Source organism: Carlito syrichta, unplaced genomic scaffold (genome assembly GCF_000164805.1).
Source record: "Carlito syrichta isolate Samal-C Ts95f unplaced genomic scaffold, Tarsius_syrichta-2.0.1 Scaffold143016, whole genome shotgun sequence".
NCBI classification, from domain to species: domain Eukaryota; kingdom Metazoa; phylum Chordata; class Mammalia; order Primates; family Tarsiidae; genus Carlito; species Carlito syrichta.
Window position 1 is genome coordinate 54,941 of NW_007087112.1, and position 17,959 is coordinate 72,899.

Here is a 17,959-nt window from a genome sequence, read left to right on the forward strand (position 1 = left end):
AATCCCAGAGAAGGTAAAGCTTGTTTCCCTTGTGTTGCGTGCGGCAGACACTTAAGATGTGATGCATTACTAAGTTCATTTTTTGCAATAAACATTGCTTCTGTGTGTGTGTGTATATATATATTTATATATATATAAAATTTTTTTTTTTTTTTTTGATTTGGAGTCTCACTCTGTCGCCCAGGCTGGAGTGCAACGGCATGCATGCTCATGACCACCCCAGCATCGAACTTCTGGTCTCCAACGATCCTTCCGCCTCAGCCTTCCAAGTAGCTGGAAGTACAGGCGCGTGCTACCACGCCCTGCTAATTTCTGATTTATTGTAGAGACAAGGTCTCACCAAGTTGCCCGGGTGGGTCTTGAACCCATGGGCTCAGGCAATCCACTCGCCTCAGCCTCCCAAAGTGCTGGGATTACAGGCTGAACCACCGAGCCCGGCCAGTTCTATATATTTTTAACAAACTAAACAGTCTCTTTATCTCCTTTTGGTGCCTGTTTTTCACAGAGCATAAGGCATTCAGCAAGCCCATTTGAAGACAAGCCAGCAAAACAAAGCCCCAAAAACCTGCAGCTGCGAGCCCAGCCTTAACCTTCCTGCTCCTCATCACAAGGGTTTGTGTGGTGGGTGGGACGGAAGGGACAATGCCACCCAGCCTGTAGACACCAACGTCCCTCCCCATTACCTGTGCCTCCGAGGGTGGAGGGGGTGAGAAATAAGTGAACCCGGAAGAGGTCATTTTAATGTAGAACTTGCAACTTTGGTGCATAGTTCACAACCACCCGACAAAGAAACCAACCCGCCAAAGCCAGCATTTGGCATTCCATCCTAAAGCCAGTCCTACAGGGCCTGTCTGCCTGCTTGTCCTATTCCATGTCTCCCGTTGTCACCCCCACTTTCCTTGTGATTCGCAGCATGGTTGACTCTTGAGATTGCCGACCCTCTAAGCAGGGATCAGGTCTGACTTTTGACTTCTCTGTAACATCTGATACCTCAGCGGCACTCAGGGGATTTCAGATCACCGTGCAGTAGGGCCCAGGTGCCTACTGTGAAACACACACCAACAGCAGAAGCAAAAGGAAGAGATGCTTGCACACAGATAGTCAAGAAGAGACTTTTCTCCAAAGCCATGCCTCTGTTTTTTGACACCATCTGAGAGCCGAGGGGCCGGGAAGGCCTGGAAGGATATCCAGGCTTTGGCTCGAGTTGCTCCCACTCTCCAATTTCTATGAGGTCTGGAGAATGACTTTACCCCTCCTGGTGACCACAGCCACATCTGCATGATATGCAGAGGGAGAGCTGTGTAATTTATGATGTGTAAGATGACGATTATGAACTAGGATTTCACAAATCAAGCCCGGTGGAAACTCAACCTGCAGAGTCCGTTGACTTGCAGTCAAGCCCACATCCCTGCAGGATTTACTGCCGTGCCCCTCCGGCTCTCCCGTCATGGAGCCAGCAGGCTCCCACTCGGCCTTGGGGGCAGAGCTTTCACTAGTTACAGAATCTGGGAAGACATACAGCGGTCAGACACCAGCGGCCGGTTGTGTCAGGTCAGCAGAGAGTGCTTTGAAAAACTGGAAAGAGAACCCCTTTAGGAAAGCGGTAGCCCCCCAAACTCCCTGTTTTCCAAGCCCAGACCCTTTACACAGGTCTGTTACCCCCACCTCTGACTGTGTCATGCCTGCATAGACCTTGGAGAAGCAGGTGCCAGTTCTTAGCTATCCTCCTTCCTCCCCTCCTTGACTAAGGAAGACACCAGAAAGGTAAGGGCTACAATAGCAAGTGGTTCTTACTGTGCTGGTCGCTCCTGTCCCTCGTTCCATCCACAGTGCCATCCGGAAGGATCCTCAAGAAGTGGCCCCCGTTGCTGCAGTAGAGGAGTTTGGGCTTCTTGTAATTCCCCGGGGGCAGGTTGAACTTCTCGGTCAGGGCTGTGAAGGTTGTGATTTCCCCTTCGGCCATGGCTCAGCAGCTGCTGGTCGTGGTGCTTCCGAGACTGTAAGAAATTGGACCAGTCGAGCACGTTACATACTTTCAAGCAGGGAAGGACAGCGGCGGCCACGGGGCTTCCCGTTGATTAGGAACCACAGGTGCCCGGGTGATGCCTGCTGCCAGCAGGCCTGCGAGATGGCCGGCAGTTAGGGAAGGATGGTCCCTGGCTGGGTGGAGCTTTCAGGGCATCTGGCTCTTCCCAATTGGACACAGTTTGGGATCAAACTGTGCATTTTTTAGAACTTCAAGTTTAATTGTTTGGCCAAAGGGGAAAAAAATCGTGTTTGAGTCCCTCCTTCTGGTCCACACACATCCTCAAATTAAACACTGAAGCGGCACTAAAATAACACCCAGGACCTAGCTGAAACCCACAAAAGCTGAGAGGCCAGGCCCAAGGTCCTGCCCTCCACCCTCACACAGCCTTGACCAGGGACTGCCCTAGCAGATAGTGCAGGTGGCCTGGACACGACAATCAGGGGCCCACGTGCAAGGCGTCGGCAGCCCTTCAGGGACTCCAGAGTGACCACAGAGGGTTAGTATGTAAGGGAAACATTCTGGGTTAAACACTGGGGGGAACAGAACTGAAGCTGGGGAGTAAGGCTTCAGGGGACCTTTAAGGGCAGATGCCGTATGGAAGGAAGTGTGATGAGACAGGTCGTTATAAAGGTGTGCCTGGTCACTGCTTGGTCCACAGCCTTCCACATACCCTCCGTGGCCCGGAGAAGGTGGATCTGTCTCTTGTACACAGGCCATCTTCATCATAATTATCTTCTAACACAAGACATACTTAACGCAACACAGGAGCCTCCATATAACATTGTATGTAGCCCCTATCTACACTCGTATTGGTAACATAGCAGTGCATCAGTTATGTCTCTAAGGATTAAAAAATAAAGGCAATGAGCATTAGAACTTTAAAGCATATGCTTGTCCTACTGTGTAGGAGAAAGAAGTCCTGGTAGCTACAAAAGCTGCAAAAGAAAGAGACTAAAAAGCCATGAGCATGCCAGTGATAGTGTGAAACCCTGACTCAAAGAAAGAAAGAGAGGAAAGGAAAGAAAGAAAGAAGGAAAGAAAGAAAGAAAGAAAGAAAGAAAGAAAGAAAGAAAGAAAGAAAGAAAGAAAGAAAGAAAGAAAAGAGAAGAGCAGAGCCAAGTGTGGTGGCTCAAGCCTGTAATCCCAGCACTTTGGGAGGCCGAGGCGAGAGGATTGCCTGAACCCACAGGTTCAAGACCAGCCTGGGCAACATGGTGAGACCTCGTCTCTACAATAAATCAAAAAACAGCCAGGCATGGTAGTGCATGCCTGTAGTTCCGGCTACTTGGAAGGCTGAGGTGGAAGGATCGCTGGAGCCCAGCAGGTCAACACTGGGGTGGCTGTGAGTGTTCCACTGCATGCCAGTCTGGGCAACAGAGTGAGACTCCAACTCAAAAAGAAAGAAGGAAAGAAAGAGGCAAAAAAGAGACCAGGAAATGAACATAGGAGCTGTACTTTGTAGGTGTGACTAGTGAGTGTGATCATTGATACATATGCATGATCAAGTAGTCTTTTTTTTTGAGTTGGAGTCTCACTCTGTCACCCAGACTGGAGTGCAGTGGCCGCTCCTGGCCACCGCAGCCTCGACCTGCTGGGCTCTGGCGAGCCTTCCTCCTCAGCCTTCCAAGCAGCTGGAACCACAGGCATGTGCTACCACGCCCGGCTAATTTTTGATTTATTGTAGAGATGAGGTCATGCCAGGTTGCCCAGGAGGGTCTTGAACCGTGGGCTCAGGCAATCTACACACCTCGGCCTCCCAAAGGTGTGGGATTACAGGCTGAACCACTGAGCCCAGCCTGATCAAGTAGTCTTATTCTAACAGTGATCATCATCATCATTAACATAGTCTAGGCTACCACTTAACTCATGTTAACCTCACCATTACCCTTGGAAGTGAACACTAATAGTATCCCCACTGATTATAAACTGAAGCCAAAACTTAGAGATACTAAATGGCCTGTCCAAGCTCAACAGCTGGTAAGTGGTGTTGTGAGCTGAACCTTAAAAGAAGTTTATGAACACAAAGCCCCAATTTGCCTTTAACCATCGTGAAAAGGTTAAGTGACTTCACTAATACTGCAGTAAATTTTTTTTTTTTTACCAGAATTGGGGTTTTTACCCACTACCTAGCATGTACATTTGTCCCTATAAACTTGTCACTCATTTGGTTATTGATTTGTGACCAAATGTTGGCTATCTCTACCAACAGCCTCTACTTTTGCCCACATGCCCACCTTAGGGAGGAGCCCACGCACTTCCTCATTCCCTGGGAGAAGCCCACACCATCTGCACTATGAGACTCTTGAAGGACCAGCTAACCACCTGCATTCCCTGCACTGACCATCCATCCATCCTGCAGTAGCCTTGTCGGGACTGCTCTTGTAGAAGGCAGTTCCCTTGGAAATCAAGGTTCCAATTACAGTGATTTGTTTTCATGACTTTGGAATTAGGGTCATGTTGGAAGGCTCCATTTATTTTCTCTGCTCATGGGCCAGTCATCATTCCCAGTTTCAGCTACTATTGGAGGTGACTCCAAAGACCCCTAGAGAGAACTTTGCAGGCACTGTTGAAACTATATTTAAAGTCAGACATCCCAGCCGGGCTCAGTGGCTCAGCCTGTAATCCCGCGCCTTTGGGAGGCTGAGGTGAGTGGATTGCCTGAGCCCGTGGGTTCGAGACCCGCCCGGGCAGCGAGAGCTCATCTCTACAATAAAATTTTTAAAAAATCAGCCGGGCGTGGTAATGCATGCCTGTAACTCCGGCTACTTGGAAGGCTGAGGCGGAAGGATAGCCGGAGCCCAGCAGGTCGAGGCTGCGGTGGCCGGGAGCGGCCACTGCACTCCGGTCTGGGCGACAGAGTGAGACTCCAACTCAAAAATAAATAAATAAATAAATAAAGCCAGACATCCCAAACATCCCTTCCACATATAGTAAAACTCTGATCAGTTCTTTTCACATAATACAGTAAAAGAGAGAAAATTAATTTTTATGTCAATTTCACAGGGAGGACTGCAGAACTGACCTTGCATAGCACATTGCATTTCTCTCCCAAATCCCCACTACCTCCTCTAAACCCTTTCCTTTCATCCATGGCCTCTAAGTCTCTCTGTGCCCACCTCTGTCTCACTCACTACATCTCTCTACTCACCTCTCTCTCAACCCAGGCTTTTGCCCAAATTCCTCCCTCCCCTCCCTTCTGGACCCCCATCTGACATAAAGCAATTTATCTCTTCCAAACATGATAACTTCACCCCTCACCACTCCATTAGCTCACAGTCATTACTAGACTCCCCTAAAATGAAGTACAACTAAGAGATAATAAAATTTTTTCTTTCACTAAATTTTTTTCCAGACACGTCCTAAGACTTAGTGTGATGCAGGAGACAATGATTATATAGTTATATGATAATTTTATACTAGTGGTTGCCATTTAACTGTACAAATAGTCCTTTGTATTACCAGTCTTAGGTGGGCAGAATTTTGTTTCTTGTTGTCTCTGAGTTTCCTTCAATGAAGATCTCTGATTTTGAGGCAGCTGCAAGTTAAGGATGGCCTTTCTTCCAGATCCAGCCCAGTAAGGAGTCTCCCTTAAGTTGTTTACCAAGTGTGGGCATGGATTTGGCTCTATCCATTTGCATTCTTGCTTCCGTCCCACTGGGATGAAGAACAGATGCACTAGAAGGCTGGTTGAGGATGGGGATACCAGCTCTACCTAGGGATTACCCTAATGCTCACATTCACATGTGTGTGTAAGCCATGCAGCCTGGACTTCATTACTGTGGAGCTCTCACTGGCTAAATAACCTCAGCCAGAGCCCGTCAGGTCCTCAGGGTCCCCTCTCTCCTGATTGCGGTGCAACCTACAGTGGCCACTAGCGCACCCCAATAAGAGCACTAGTTATATATAACACTAGTTATACAAGGCCACTAGCTCACCCCAATAAGAGGGACAGTCATGGGAGTGGTTGTACTGATGTCAGAAGGCTCCTACACCCTTCAGTTCAGATCCATACCTCTTGACTCTTGAAAATAAGCCTGGAGTCAACATGAAGTGGATAGACCACAGCAGCGGGGTTTATGAACCAGCCGAAACATACCAAAAAATGAAATTTCTTCTTGTTGCTAAAGGAAACCCTAGGGGCATGAATAGTCCTTATTTTTAATGTCATTTACAATTTACCTATATTTTCAGCAGTAGTTGGTCCAAAGTGCCTTTTCCAAATCACAATTTGTTAAAGGATAGAAATAAAGGAAGTATATGATGTGATAAAACCATAACAGCCACCTTAGCAGGCCCTTGGGGATTTAGACAAATTGCTCTAATAAATGAATCCATTAACTGAGTGAAATCAGACATTAAGCATAATGGAAATTTATAAGCTCTGCTTCTTGTTACTATTTTATTTTTATTGGCAGTCAGGGGAGGGGATTATCTGTGTTGTGTTAGGAGACAGAGAAGATCAAGCCCGATGAACTTCATGTCATCATTGTGCACAAAGCCCAGCCTTTTGAGATCCGGGGCAATGGTGAGGTTTTAGGGAAGCCAGATAATGTTCCTGATGTACCAGTGATGCCCAAGTGAAAGAAACACCAAGCCTATTGGAACATCCATGTTAAGGCTTACTTTCTTTGTCAGCTGTGGCCTCTGGAAGGGGACCTAAACCCTGACACACGAACAGGGTCATACTCTTGCCCAGGAAGGCGTAGTCACTCCGCAATGCAGGGTAGTGAGCAACCACTGCACAGTCCTGGCTATGCACAGATCGGCTCTGGGAACCTAATCATCCCCACTAATCATCCCCACCCTCTCTAATGCACGGAGCTGTCTGAAGGAGTAAATGGAGTGTAATTCACACAGCGCTTGAAAATCATAAAAATGTGATCTGGCCTCTAGGAGATATCAGTAACTGGAGGTGTTGAACTAGGTGATGTCTGGTGTGATCTAGGTCTGGGTCAGCTGTAATTGAATGCTTAATTTAAAATAATTTTTCAGCTGGTTTGAAAACAATTTTTCATTCCTTCCCATATTGAGTAGAATGAGCTGAGCCCCTGCTCCCATTACTATTTAAGCCACAAACATAGCAGAGAAGATGAAAGAGGCAAAGGTAAGACATGGCTACGGAAGGGAGGGTTCTGGTCTGTGTTTCAGACTCAGCTCTCAGCTTGTCAACAGTTATTGTCAGGACATTTGTGAAGCCCATTATTTCTGGGAGACATTTGTGCTCAGCTTGGTCCTGGTAACTAAGCTGGAAGGAAAGACTTAGGGTTTTAAGAATCGAGGGAGGGTAAACACTGACATTTACGTTTTGTTTTTGTTTTTAATCCCTACCACTGCTTAAGCAATGCAGAATATCCACGAAAGAGGACATTTTGCCAAGTGTATAAGGCCACTGAAGGTGGATGTGCAGATATCTGCTAAGGTGACAACTGGATCCTCAAACCCAGCTTATAGAAATCAGGACTCAGCTTTGGTTCCAGATAGGCTCTAAGTCCTTGCTCCCTGCCTCTATGAATGGCCTTGCCCCAAAACCCTAACTCTTCCTTACAGAGATAAACCGTAGATTTTGTTAAGTCAAATATCATGTTAAATGTCAAGGGTAACTACTAAAAGACAAGAAATAGAATGCATCAATTCTAACCAGCCACTGGAAGGGGTAAAGGGGATGAGGTAGAAAAAATAAAACTGTACTTATAAAAGAGAATCTAAAACAGAGAAAAAAGAATAGAAAGTCAAAAATTTGCTCAAAAATTAGCTGCCAGAAATAAATCCAAATAGAATTTATAATCACAATAAATGTAAATGGACTAAATTTAGTAGCTCTTGAAAAAATGCATTGGTACTCTGATTACAAAAAACACATTTAAAACATAAGGACACAAAGGTTAAAAGTAAAATAATGAAAAATAGATACCGGATAATGTTAACAAAAAAGTTATGTTTGTGTGCCCATATTAATATCAGATGAAAATAGATCTAAAGCAAAAAGATAGATTAAGGATAAAAGGGACCACTGCATAATGATAAGTGGAATAATTTCACAGAAAAATATAAAAATTCCAAACATACATACTCAATGATGTGGCCTCAAAATACATAAAACAAAAATAGACAAATATATAAAGAGAACTCGACAAATCTACAACGATGGTGGAAGATGTTAATACATTTCTATCACAGATAATAGAACAAACAGACACAAAATAGGAATAAGGATGTAGAAGACGGAAATACATGATTAGCAATCTTTTAAAATTATTATTATTCCAGGTCCCACACTGGAGATAATTAGCAATCTTAGTTGATGAATGTCGAAGAGAACTCTGTACCCGACAACGCAGTGTCTTATCAAGGACACATGGGACGTTTACAACAATTGACTATGTGTCAGGTCATAAGGCAAGACTCCATCCAAATAGGGAAAGTCCTTTCATTCAGACTATTCTTCGGGTAGAATAGAAATCACTCCCACTCATGCAGTTAGTGATGCTTTTCAATTTTACCTTTTTAATGTCTCCTAAAACCAGGCTCTCTTCCCAGCCTCACTGCTGCTGCCTTAGTGCAGACCTGACACCTTCTCTCAGCGGGGCTACTGCAGAAGGCAGCTCTGGACTCTCTTCTCTAGCACTGCTTTCTCTCAACGCCATGGTGCTCCCTCCACCCTCTGCCTGGAGCACTGTTCCTCTCCTCCTCTCCGTCCACTTTCAGTCATGCTGCCAGGGACTGTTCTAACTCACGAATCCAATCATCACTTCCCAGCTGAAGAGCTTAGGCTGGGTCAGTGATTCCCTGCTGCCTTCAGGACACAACCCAGACTCCTGCCGTGACCTGTGAGGCTCTAGTCATTTGGTCCCTTGCCTGACCCTGTTGCCTTGTCTCTCACTTGCCTCTTCTTGTAGTCCCCCAACACCCTCGTGCTTACCTGGGCCTCGACCCAAACATCCTCCTGCTGCCAACTGTGTTCTCTCACTCCTTTCCTCCTCCCTTGCACCGTGGGCTGGCTAATCCATACTCATGCTTCAAAAATTTAGCTCAGATATTTCCTCCTCCAGAAAGTCTTCTTTGGACACATCCCCCAACCCTAACCTCCCTCCTCTTCCTCCACACCACGCACACCAGTTTAGATAGTTGATTCCCTCATGCTCTTGCAGCCACACTTCCTGTACTTCATGGCAGCACTGAGTGTTAACAGCCATCTCTATTCCCCTGCTTACGCCCTTCAGTGGCTTCCCATGGTTCTGAGAGCCAAGGGTAGGCGATGTCAAAGAAGCCAAAGAAGCCAAGGCCACGCCTTGACATGGCCTGCAGGACTCTAAAGGTCCAGCCCTCGCTCCTCCTTTGCCTCTCCTCCCACCATACTCGCTCTCCAAACCATCCTTCCATTCCTCAGCGCCATGGTGCTCCCTCCACCCTCTGCCTGGAGCACTGTTCCTCTCCTCCTCTCTTCCCCATTCACCTGGTTAACGCCTAAGTTTCCTTCAAATCTTTGTTTAATTGTCGATTCCTGACTTCCCTTAACTGGGTCAGGTCGCCCCAGTTCTCATAGGATCATTTAACATTTCTCCAGAGCTTTTGCTTCCGTTTTTAATTACGCATTTGTTTTTGTGATTATTTAATTCACATCTCTTTTCATGACAGGACTGTCAGCTCCATGGTAGTGCGAACCAGTCTGTCTTGCTCACTGTGGGATCTCAGAGTCTGGCAAAATGCCTGGCACCTAATGGCACTTGATAAACAGTTGTTGAATGAGTGAATGAATGTCATTTAACTATGTTTACTTGACTGACTCCCTCATTAGTGCCCGAGGCCCTGGGACAGACACTATGCTTTTTCTTTCTACATCCAGCACTTAGCAAATACCTGCATGTAACTGGTGTCCTATACGTTCTTGTTCTTTTTCAGGAGCCTCTAGTGGAAACGTCTTTTCAGGGTAATTAGCAGGTGGTGTCTTGCAGGTATTAAAAAAGAAACCAAGCCAAGAACCCATATGTGTTTTAATTAGGCTCAGATTAGGCAGGAATACCCTACTCTTGGCTAAAAGTTTGCCCAAACTCTTTGTAACAAATAGTTCCTTACTTATTTAAAGGAAATACTCGGGAAATTAAGGATCTCAGAAAGGAAATGATCAGATCCTTTGGTCTCAAGTCTGACCTCCTTATCTGACCAAGAAAAGGTTTTTTGCACCTGGAAAGAAAAAATCCAGGTTCTGTTATTTCCTCTAATACGTGTCAGGCTGGCAGGGACCCAACTCCCAGCCCCTGGTGAAGGAAAGTCTTACTGAAAAAAGGGAGACAGCGTGTCTTTTGCTCTCTCAGTTTCCCCTACTCCACCCTCCATGGTCTGTGCTGGGTCTGAGGTTGGAACAGCCACACTGACCTGGGCTCGAAGATCAGCACACTGCCTCCAAGCCAGTTTTGTTCCTCGAGCTGAAGTCTCCTCTTCCAAAGCCGACAGTCAACTGTGGATTTCACTATGGGATGGACTTGACACTGGAGTACAGGAGATAGCTCCCTCAGGTTCGTGAAGCCAGTTTTTTAAAGCCAGTTTAACTATTCAAGGATTTTGCTAGCTGGTTGTTAAACCACGAGTAGCTTGAAATCAGTCCTGGGTGAGAGTATTTATACCACAGACATTGCTGTAAATCAGGGCCTTGGGAACTCTCTCTCTTCCTTTGGTTTATCTCTGAGAGCTGGTTTACCTGCATACCACTCGGCTTGGGTTTGAATCCTGGTTGGACACTCACTAGCAAATTATTCATTCTCACAGAGCCTCAGTGTCCCCATCTGTAAAATGGGGTCTCATAAAAGTAGCTACCAACAATCAGTCTAAGTACTGAATGATAATGCGCATGAGGCTGAGCCCAGCTCTGGAACACTTATGAGCAGTTAGTAGAAGTTAGCTTGGTTATCGCCATCTGTGAACCCTGTTGTTGGTATTGCTAATCTTCTGTGCTATTGCTTTAGGATTGAACAAACTTGATTTTTAGCATTTGGTAATATATTTGCAATATTTGGAAAACTCCATTTTCTGGTGATAGGTTAGAATTTTTCATTGTCATTCACGTGCAATGACACTCTTCTCTCACTTGCTTAGGAGCTCAGCATGACATACTAGTGACATGTTCCCAGTATACCTCATGGGTTTACTTACTGTTTAGGATGACAGATAACCTATGGGTTTAATAGTCTTTTTCTCCTGTTCTTTAATTTAGGATCCTCTTAATTCGAAAGAATCTCCAAGTCACGGAGAATAAACTGTCCCCTGGTTTCCAGATTCAAATATAATTTGAGGGAGATCAAGATGTCACTTACTCTAGATGTCAACAGCGTTTACTCAGTGCCTGCCATGGGCAGAATGTGGCAGATGTCCTGGAAATTTAAAAAAGAAAACAAAGAGAAAGAAAGACCTGAAATCCCTAGTCTGAAATCTAAAGAGCTCTGAAAACTAGACGTTCTTTCTTAACATAGATTGTGGCAAAACCTGGTCCAAACTGTCCTGAGACTCAAAGGTGTGTTCATGTTTATCCCACTTTGTGTTAATATTTATATCATCTGGTGCAGAATTCCTAATGCGTTTGATTCCAGGGTGTTGTCCCAGACCCCACTGGAGCTGTTCCACATTATATGATATATGCACCACACTACCTTTCTAAATCCCCCAAATTCTAGATTCTGCAGCACATCTGGCTCAAGGCTTTTCAAATATGGGACTATGGACTACTAGCAGAAATCAGTTTCTGCTTTTAAGGAGTTTACAGGCTAGTCATACCAGATACCAGCATTTACAATCAAGCCATGCTTCAGATAAGACGGTGACGCTTGGACTCAGCATGGCTGACAGGAAGCGGAGGCTATTATTCTGGCCCAGCTGCATCACAGAACCGCTCCATCCCAGCCTCAGCTCACATACTCCTAAATGAAGAGTAGGGAAATACAAGCAGACGCACATAGGCATCCCCAAGGAGCTCCTCCAATATCCTTTATTTCTTCCCTTGATTCTGGACCTTTTGTTCCCTGCAGTCTGGCTTATCCACCCACAGAACACTTCCCCCCATAAAGCATCATTCAACTGGAGTTCAGGAATTCTTCAAGTGCTTGGAGGAAACAGCATCCACTCCAAGGGGAGAAACAGAGCGCTCTCTGGCACGGCAGTGTGCTCTGCCGGCCCCAGTTCTGTCTGAACTTTAATGGTACACCCACCTGGTCCAGAGTGTCCTGAAGACCTGCACACATCTTAAACGGAAATATCCTTCCTGCAGACTGACGCTCTAAAGCCCCAGGGCTTTAAGCCAGATGCAAAGTGATTCTGCAGGGGCTCTGGCAGCCCTCCACCCCTTCCTTTAACCTTCTCTTACTGATGTGTCTCCAAAAACCTTTTGAATCTGTTGTGCAAGTTACAATTTCCAGAACTGACCCAGAAAGGACATTCCTTTCTTGATATCAGCTGATCTTCCAGCTTACAGGAAAATGATCTGTTTACGTAGGGTCTCTCTCTTTTTTTTTGAAAGCAGGATTTTTTGAGAGGACAGGAAAGCTCCCACAGTGAGAAGAGACCCAATGGGGTTGCCCGTCTTTTTTTGTTGTTTTTTTCCTTCCCTCCTGACCTAGAAAATGTAGCATCTCTAAGCTCAGTCTTTTGAAGCATGTGTTTGTTATCTGTTTGGAAATACTGAGAGTTTGCTTTACCATAAATTACCTAATAGTCTGCTCTGAACATACCCATAGATATGGAAATATGTCCATAAATGATAAAACAACGACCCTTTTTGAATGTGTACTATATGCCAGGTATAGTCCTAAGTATATTACATACATTATTTCACTTAATCCCCAAAGAAATTCTGTTAAGATTTTTGTTTGTTTCGCTGGGAAGTAAATGAAGAGAGTAATGCTTTCTGTGCAGTCACCTAGCTAGCCTGTTTAAATGCTTCAAAGTTTAACAAAATGAGGAGCTGCCCTTTACCGAACTCAAGGCACGGTTTTTTTTTTTTAATGCCTATTTTGCAGTTCAGAGTTTAAATAACTTGCTAAAGTTCCTGCAGCTCAATATGCATTAGAGCTAAGATCTGACTCTGGAGTCCATGATTTTAATTGTTGAAAAAATATGGATATGAGAATGGAAACACCCCTTGGACTGAGTGAGCCGTAAGCCTCTCTTTCTATCCTTGTCCCGTGTGAAGGGGCTCAGCCCTTGTCCCATGGGGAGCCCGTTCCACCATGCTCTAAGGGAGACACGTGTTTCTACCTAGTGGGGTTTTCGCAGGCTCCTCCCGGACGGCCTGTCCTCCCCTCAGTGGTGCCGTTGCCCACCATCAGAGCTTTCCTGTGGTCACTCCTGTGCCTCCTCCAGGTGACCCAGCAGTATGTGAGATCTCCTGACCCTCGTTAGGGCAATCGTTTGCCACTGCTGAGAAAGGACCTGGAGAAGCCCGAGAATGCGTGAGACTGGGTTGGAAACACCCTGGAAAAGGAAAGTTCTCACTACCTGAGAGTCATAGACCTGGATTGTGTTTTGCCATGTCATTAACTAACCCAACCTAACCCAAGTCACCATGTCATTAACTAACCCAAGTCACCTAACCCAACCTATCTGGTCTCCAGCTGCCTCGTGTCAAATGAAGCCGTGAAGAGTACAACCTCATCTCAGCGCCACGAGGGTGGAACAGGACAGGCCTGCAAAAGACCTTGCATGGACTGAGGGCCAGGAAAGGCCAGCCATTGGCATCTTGTTTACATAAGCCGGTGTTTAGTGGGTTGTTTATTTGAATTTTTCTAGCAGTTGAGTTTTCACAGAGCATCTTGTATGAGTAAATGAGCTTCTCTGGGTGGCTGTTGTGTAGATGCCACACCATGTATTTCATAATCACTTTGCATCTGCTGCTCCTCTATCATCCAGGCTAGACGAGCACCTCCTCTTCTCCTCCAGCCAAGAGAAGTGTGACGCAGAGGGGCTGAACAGCTTACCAAAGCCAGTCTGCGGCTTAGCCGAGAGTGAAACCCTTCGTTCCGAGACATCCACTTGTGATGTCTCCCCTCTGTTGGGCGGCCTCATTTCGAAGGGGCCTAGGCTCCCTGAAAACATTAAAAAACAAACAGGACGAAACTCACATTTCTGGTAGGCGGATGAGATCCAGGCGTCTCTGGAAGAACAGTTAGCAATCCCAGCACGCGGTTTTGTGTATTAAGGTGCTTGGATACGAAGGAGGAATGTAAACCCCACGGAGCTCACCTCCTATGTCAGAGTCTATTCTGGACCTTGAAAGGGAGCCATGGAGGCCCCAGTGTTCCTCCAGAGATATCCAGCACTACACAGGAAGCAGGCCAGGGAGCAGGGTCCAGGATTTACAAAGGGACCCGGTGGGTGCCACAGCCAACGGGCAGAAAGAAAAGAACCACTTGCTCCAGCGCCAGTCTTCCAGGGCCCGGTTTTTGCAGAGCCTGAATTAGGACAATATAACACTTGTTTCCTTTTGCATTTTTTCTTTTTAAGGACTTGGGCTATTTTTAGCGGGTCCTTTATACTTGCCAACTCTCTTTTATTCCACACAAATAGTCCAGAAAGGACCATTCTCCCGTTTGTAATTTTTTGCCCTATTTCAGCACCACCGATGACTCTCATGGTCCTTTGACCGTGTGATGGTATTCCACACACAGGTCCATGCACAAGTCGGCGTTTGGCAGGAGCCAGGTGGCTTTTATGGGAAGGAGAGACAGCAAGAGGTCATTGCCAAAAGCCCTGGGAAATGACTGGTGTTTGATAAGGGATGAAAGGGCTTGGAAATGAGTTGAATTCTTGTATCCAAGAAGCTACACTGAGAGATAAGTCTGTCCTGGTCTCTAGCATCTCCAGGAAGGTGCACGTTGTGGTCAAGATGTTGTTTATCAGAAAAATCATGGGGATAGGTAGGCGCCGGTAACCTTGACAGCACATTTATCCATCAAACATGCCTCTTATGGGAGTTTTCCTTAATTTTGGCTGGTAGCTCAAAGCATGGTTTGCTTTCATTTCTTCAACTTCTCACAGCTGCCTTCCTTGTTAGCTTCCTTTCCCTAACTGACCTTTCAAAACTTCATTCTTCATGTCCACTGCGCTCTCTCATGTTTTAGAGATTAAAAGCCACTATGTCGGGTGGGGTTGTTTGAAAAATGCAGAATTTTTAAGTTGTTGGTCTTTGAAAGCAGATTAGGCAACAAGAAGCAAGGAGAAACGTCACAGTGACTTCTCCTACTTCTCTGTGCTGTCATCTTTTTGCACATAATTCTTCTTGACATTCAAAGATCTGGCATGCCTTGACTCCTCCTTGGCATTGTCAAGTTCAAGGAGCTCTTCTGGAATTCGGTAAATCTAGACATTTAGATAGGCTCCTGGGGCGGGGCGGGCAGAGGGGAGAACATTTCCCAGTGTTTCATGGTAGTGTATTCTCGACCCCTCAGTGGTGAGAATGACTTTTCTGTAGATCTGTTCTTACAAAAAAATACACGAATAAATGGGTGTTGCTTTTCCAAACAATCCTTAAAGGGGCAAGTCATCACACTGTAAAATGCCACACTGTGTAGGGAATTTGATGGGCTTGATTTGCAAAACTACTTATTAGCACATAGCATTTCCAGGCAGGGCGTCTGCCTCCCTGAGTCTAATTACGTGGGGCCTGTCCTGTCTATGGAAGCTCTCCTCACTTCCCTGTCCTCTGTCGCAGACCTAGATGTGTTTCTTTCATGACTTTTGTGATTATTTACCTATGTGTTTACTTCTTGTTGTCTGTCTCATCCACACAACTGTACATACACAAATGTTGGCCTCACGAGGGCCCATGTCAAGTTTGTTTTGCTCACATCCTGCTATCATTGCTGTTATTCTGTCTTTATTATTTGATAGTTTGTTCATCATGGATATTTTTGCACTAAATTGCATTTTTGAAAAAAATTGCCTGAAAACATATTTATTTTGAGCGCTCAGTCCATTGTTCGCCTGAAGCAAGGGCCTTTCTCCTCTCACCCACATCCTAGCCCTGTTGGCTGGTTGATGTCTCTGGGGTCTGCTTATCCAGCCCTGACTGTAGTGACAGGCAAACAGATTTACATACCACCCACCACCCACTCCTGTCTATCTTTTGAAGTGACCCCCTCTTTTATTCCTTGTCCCCTCCCATCATTTATATACATGGAGTCAGAGAGATCTTTTAAAATCTAGCTCAGATTGGCCACTTGCTAGCTTAAAATCTTCCGTGGCTTTCCATTTCCTTATAGTAAGACCCAAACCCTTACATGGCCTAGGAGACCCTGTGTGGTCTGGCCACACCTTCAGTTCCCCCTTCCCGTTGCCCCTATATCCCAGCCACTCCATTGCCCTGGATCCTGGAGCTCCCTACGGTCTCCTCCACATAGCTTCCTTCCTGCTAACGGTTCCCTTTCCAGCAACGTCCCAGCAGTTTCCACCGCTGGCTTCTACTCTCCTTCCAGACAGCTGAATGCCACCTCCTTAGAAGTCTTCCTCGGCCTCCCCTTTCAAGCTCAGCCCTCCTTCCGCCCTGTGATTCTCTCTCTTAGCCTCTCATTCTTTTCCTTTCAATGTTTACCATCGTTCGTGGTTAATATGCAGCCATCCTTGTGTGTCCCTGTTTGATGTCTTTCTCCCCCATTAGACGGTAAGCTGCAGAGGACAGAGGCATGTGTATTCCACACCTTTTTCTCAGCCTTCTTATGACAGCTGGCACTAAGGAGTTGCTCAAATATTTGTTGAGGGAATGAGGGAAGAAAGGCATGCGTGAAGAGATACATCTTCAGCTAGCAAGACCTTGACCTGAGGACTCTGCCACACACCAAGGGACTTTCATGTTCCATCCTGCTCTCTGTTACTGTAGTGAACTTTGTTCTTCTAAAACAAGTGTTTTTCCCTTAGATTATTTTTATAGAAAAAAGTGAAGCAAATATAGAGATAATTATTGATTCCCACTCATCAAGTCCCTGTTCCCTATCACCAACATCCTCCTGAGAGTCTGCTGCAGAATTCCTGGGAACCACAGGAAGTAAGTCCACTAACCACTTGAAATACGCTTACAAAAATAGACCCGACTTGACCTTCTTCCTGCGGAAGGGCCTCTTTCCTCAGGGCAAACATTGCAAAGAAATTTTATCTGCTCTTAGGAGCTCTGTCTTCCATCACTCTCCCAGTAGGACTTATCTGGACAGACTCAGAATCCTGTTCCGAAATTACCCCGCCACCGGCTGGGTCATCACTTGAGCAAATGGCTCATTTATCATTTCTGTGTGATTGTTTTCATATTAAAATGATAAGGTAGAAATCAAGGCCCGAAGGAGCTGCTGGGATATTCAAATGCACACTGATATTCCAGCAGGGGAAGTTTTAGCCTCACCAGAGGTGAGCACCACTTTCCTCGGGCTTCCAGGCAGGCATGCTGCCTTGTCATTCTGGTCCTTCTCCCTTTTAAATTTCATGTCAATTACCGACAAGCGGTTTTACCTAATTTCCTTGTTTGAAAGAAGCTCTAGTATACAACTGTGAACATTTCCTCTAAAGTGATAACGATAAACTAAAGAAAGAAACACAATGCCATTGACTTCCACGGAGATGCTGCTTCCTGCCTGCTGAGCCCTTTTGGTTATAAAGAGAGAACAGCAATTCTTCTACGGAAGTTGAAAACATTATTGCCCCAAGCCAACATTTTCTCCTTGCATAGCCAAAATGATTTAAGGAGATTAAAAAGGGGGCTCCTGACTGGGCATGTGGCTCAAGCCTGTAATCTCAGCACTTTGGGAGGTCGAGGCGAGAGAATTGTCTGAGCCCAGGGGTTCGAGACCAGCCTGGGCAACTTGGTGAGACCTCGTCTCTACAATATAACAAAAAATGAGCCAGGCGTGGTAGCACATGCCTGTAGTTCTGGCTACACAGAAGGCTGAGGCAGAAGGATGGCCT

At 45.8% G+C, this 17,959-nt stretch overlaps 1 protein-coding gene across 5 annotated transcripts in view; it reads right to left on the minus strand.

Annotated features, from left to right (window-relative positions):
- FGF1 (fibroblast growth factor 1) overlaps window positions 1–17,959 on the minus strand; it is a 106,836-nt gene that overhangs the window by 20,823 nt on the left and 68,054 nt on the right. For all 5 annotated transcript variants that reach the window (XM_021708597.1, XM_008050123.2, XM_008050122.2 and 2 more), the window contains exon 2: window positions 1,795–1,997. In XM_021708597.1, the coding sequence (XP_021564272.1) occupies window positions 1,795–1,963 (169 nt within the window). In that variant the 5' untranslated portion in view covers window positions 1,964–1,997. The remainder of the gene's footprint in view (window positions 1–1,794; window positions 1,998–17,959) is intronic.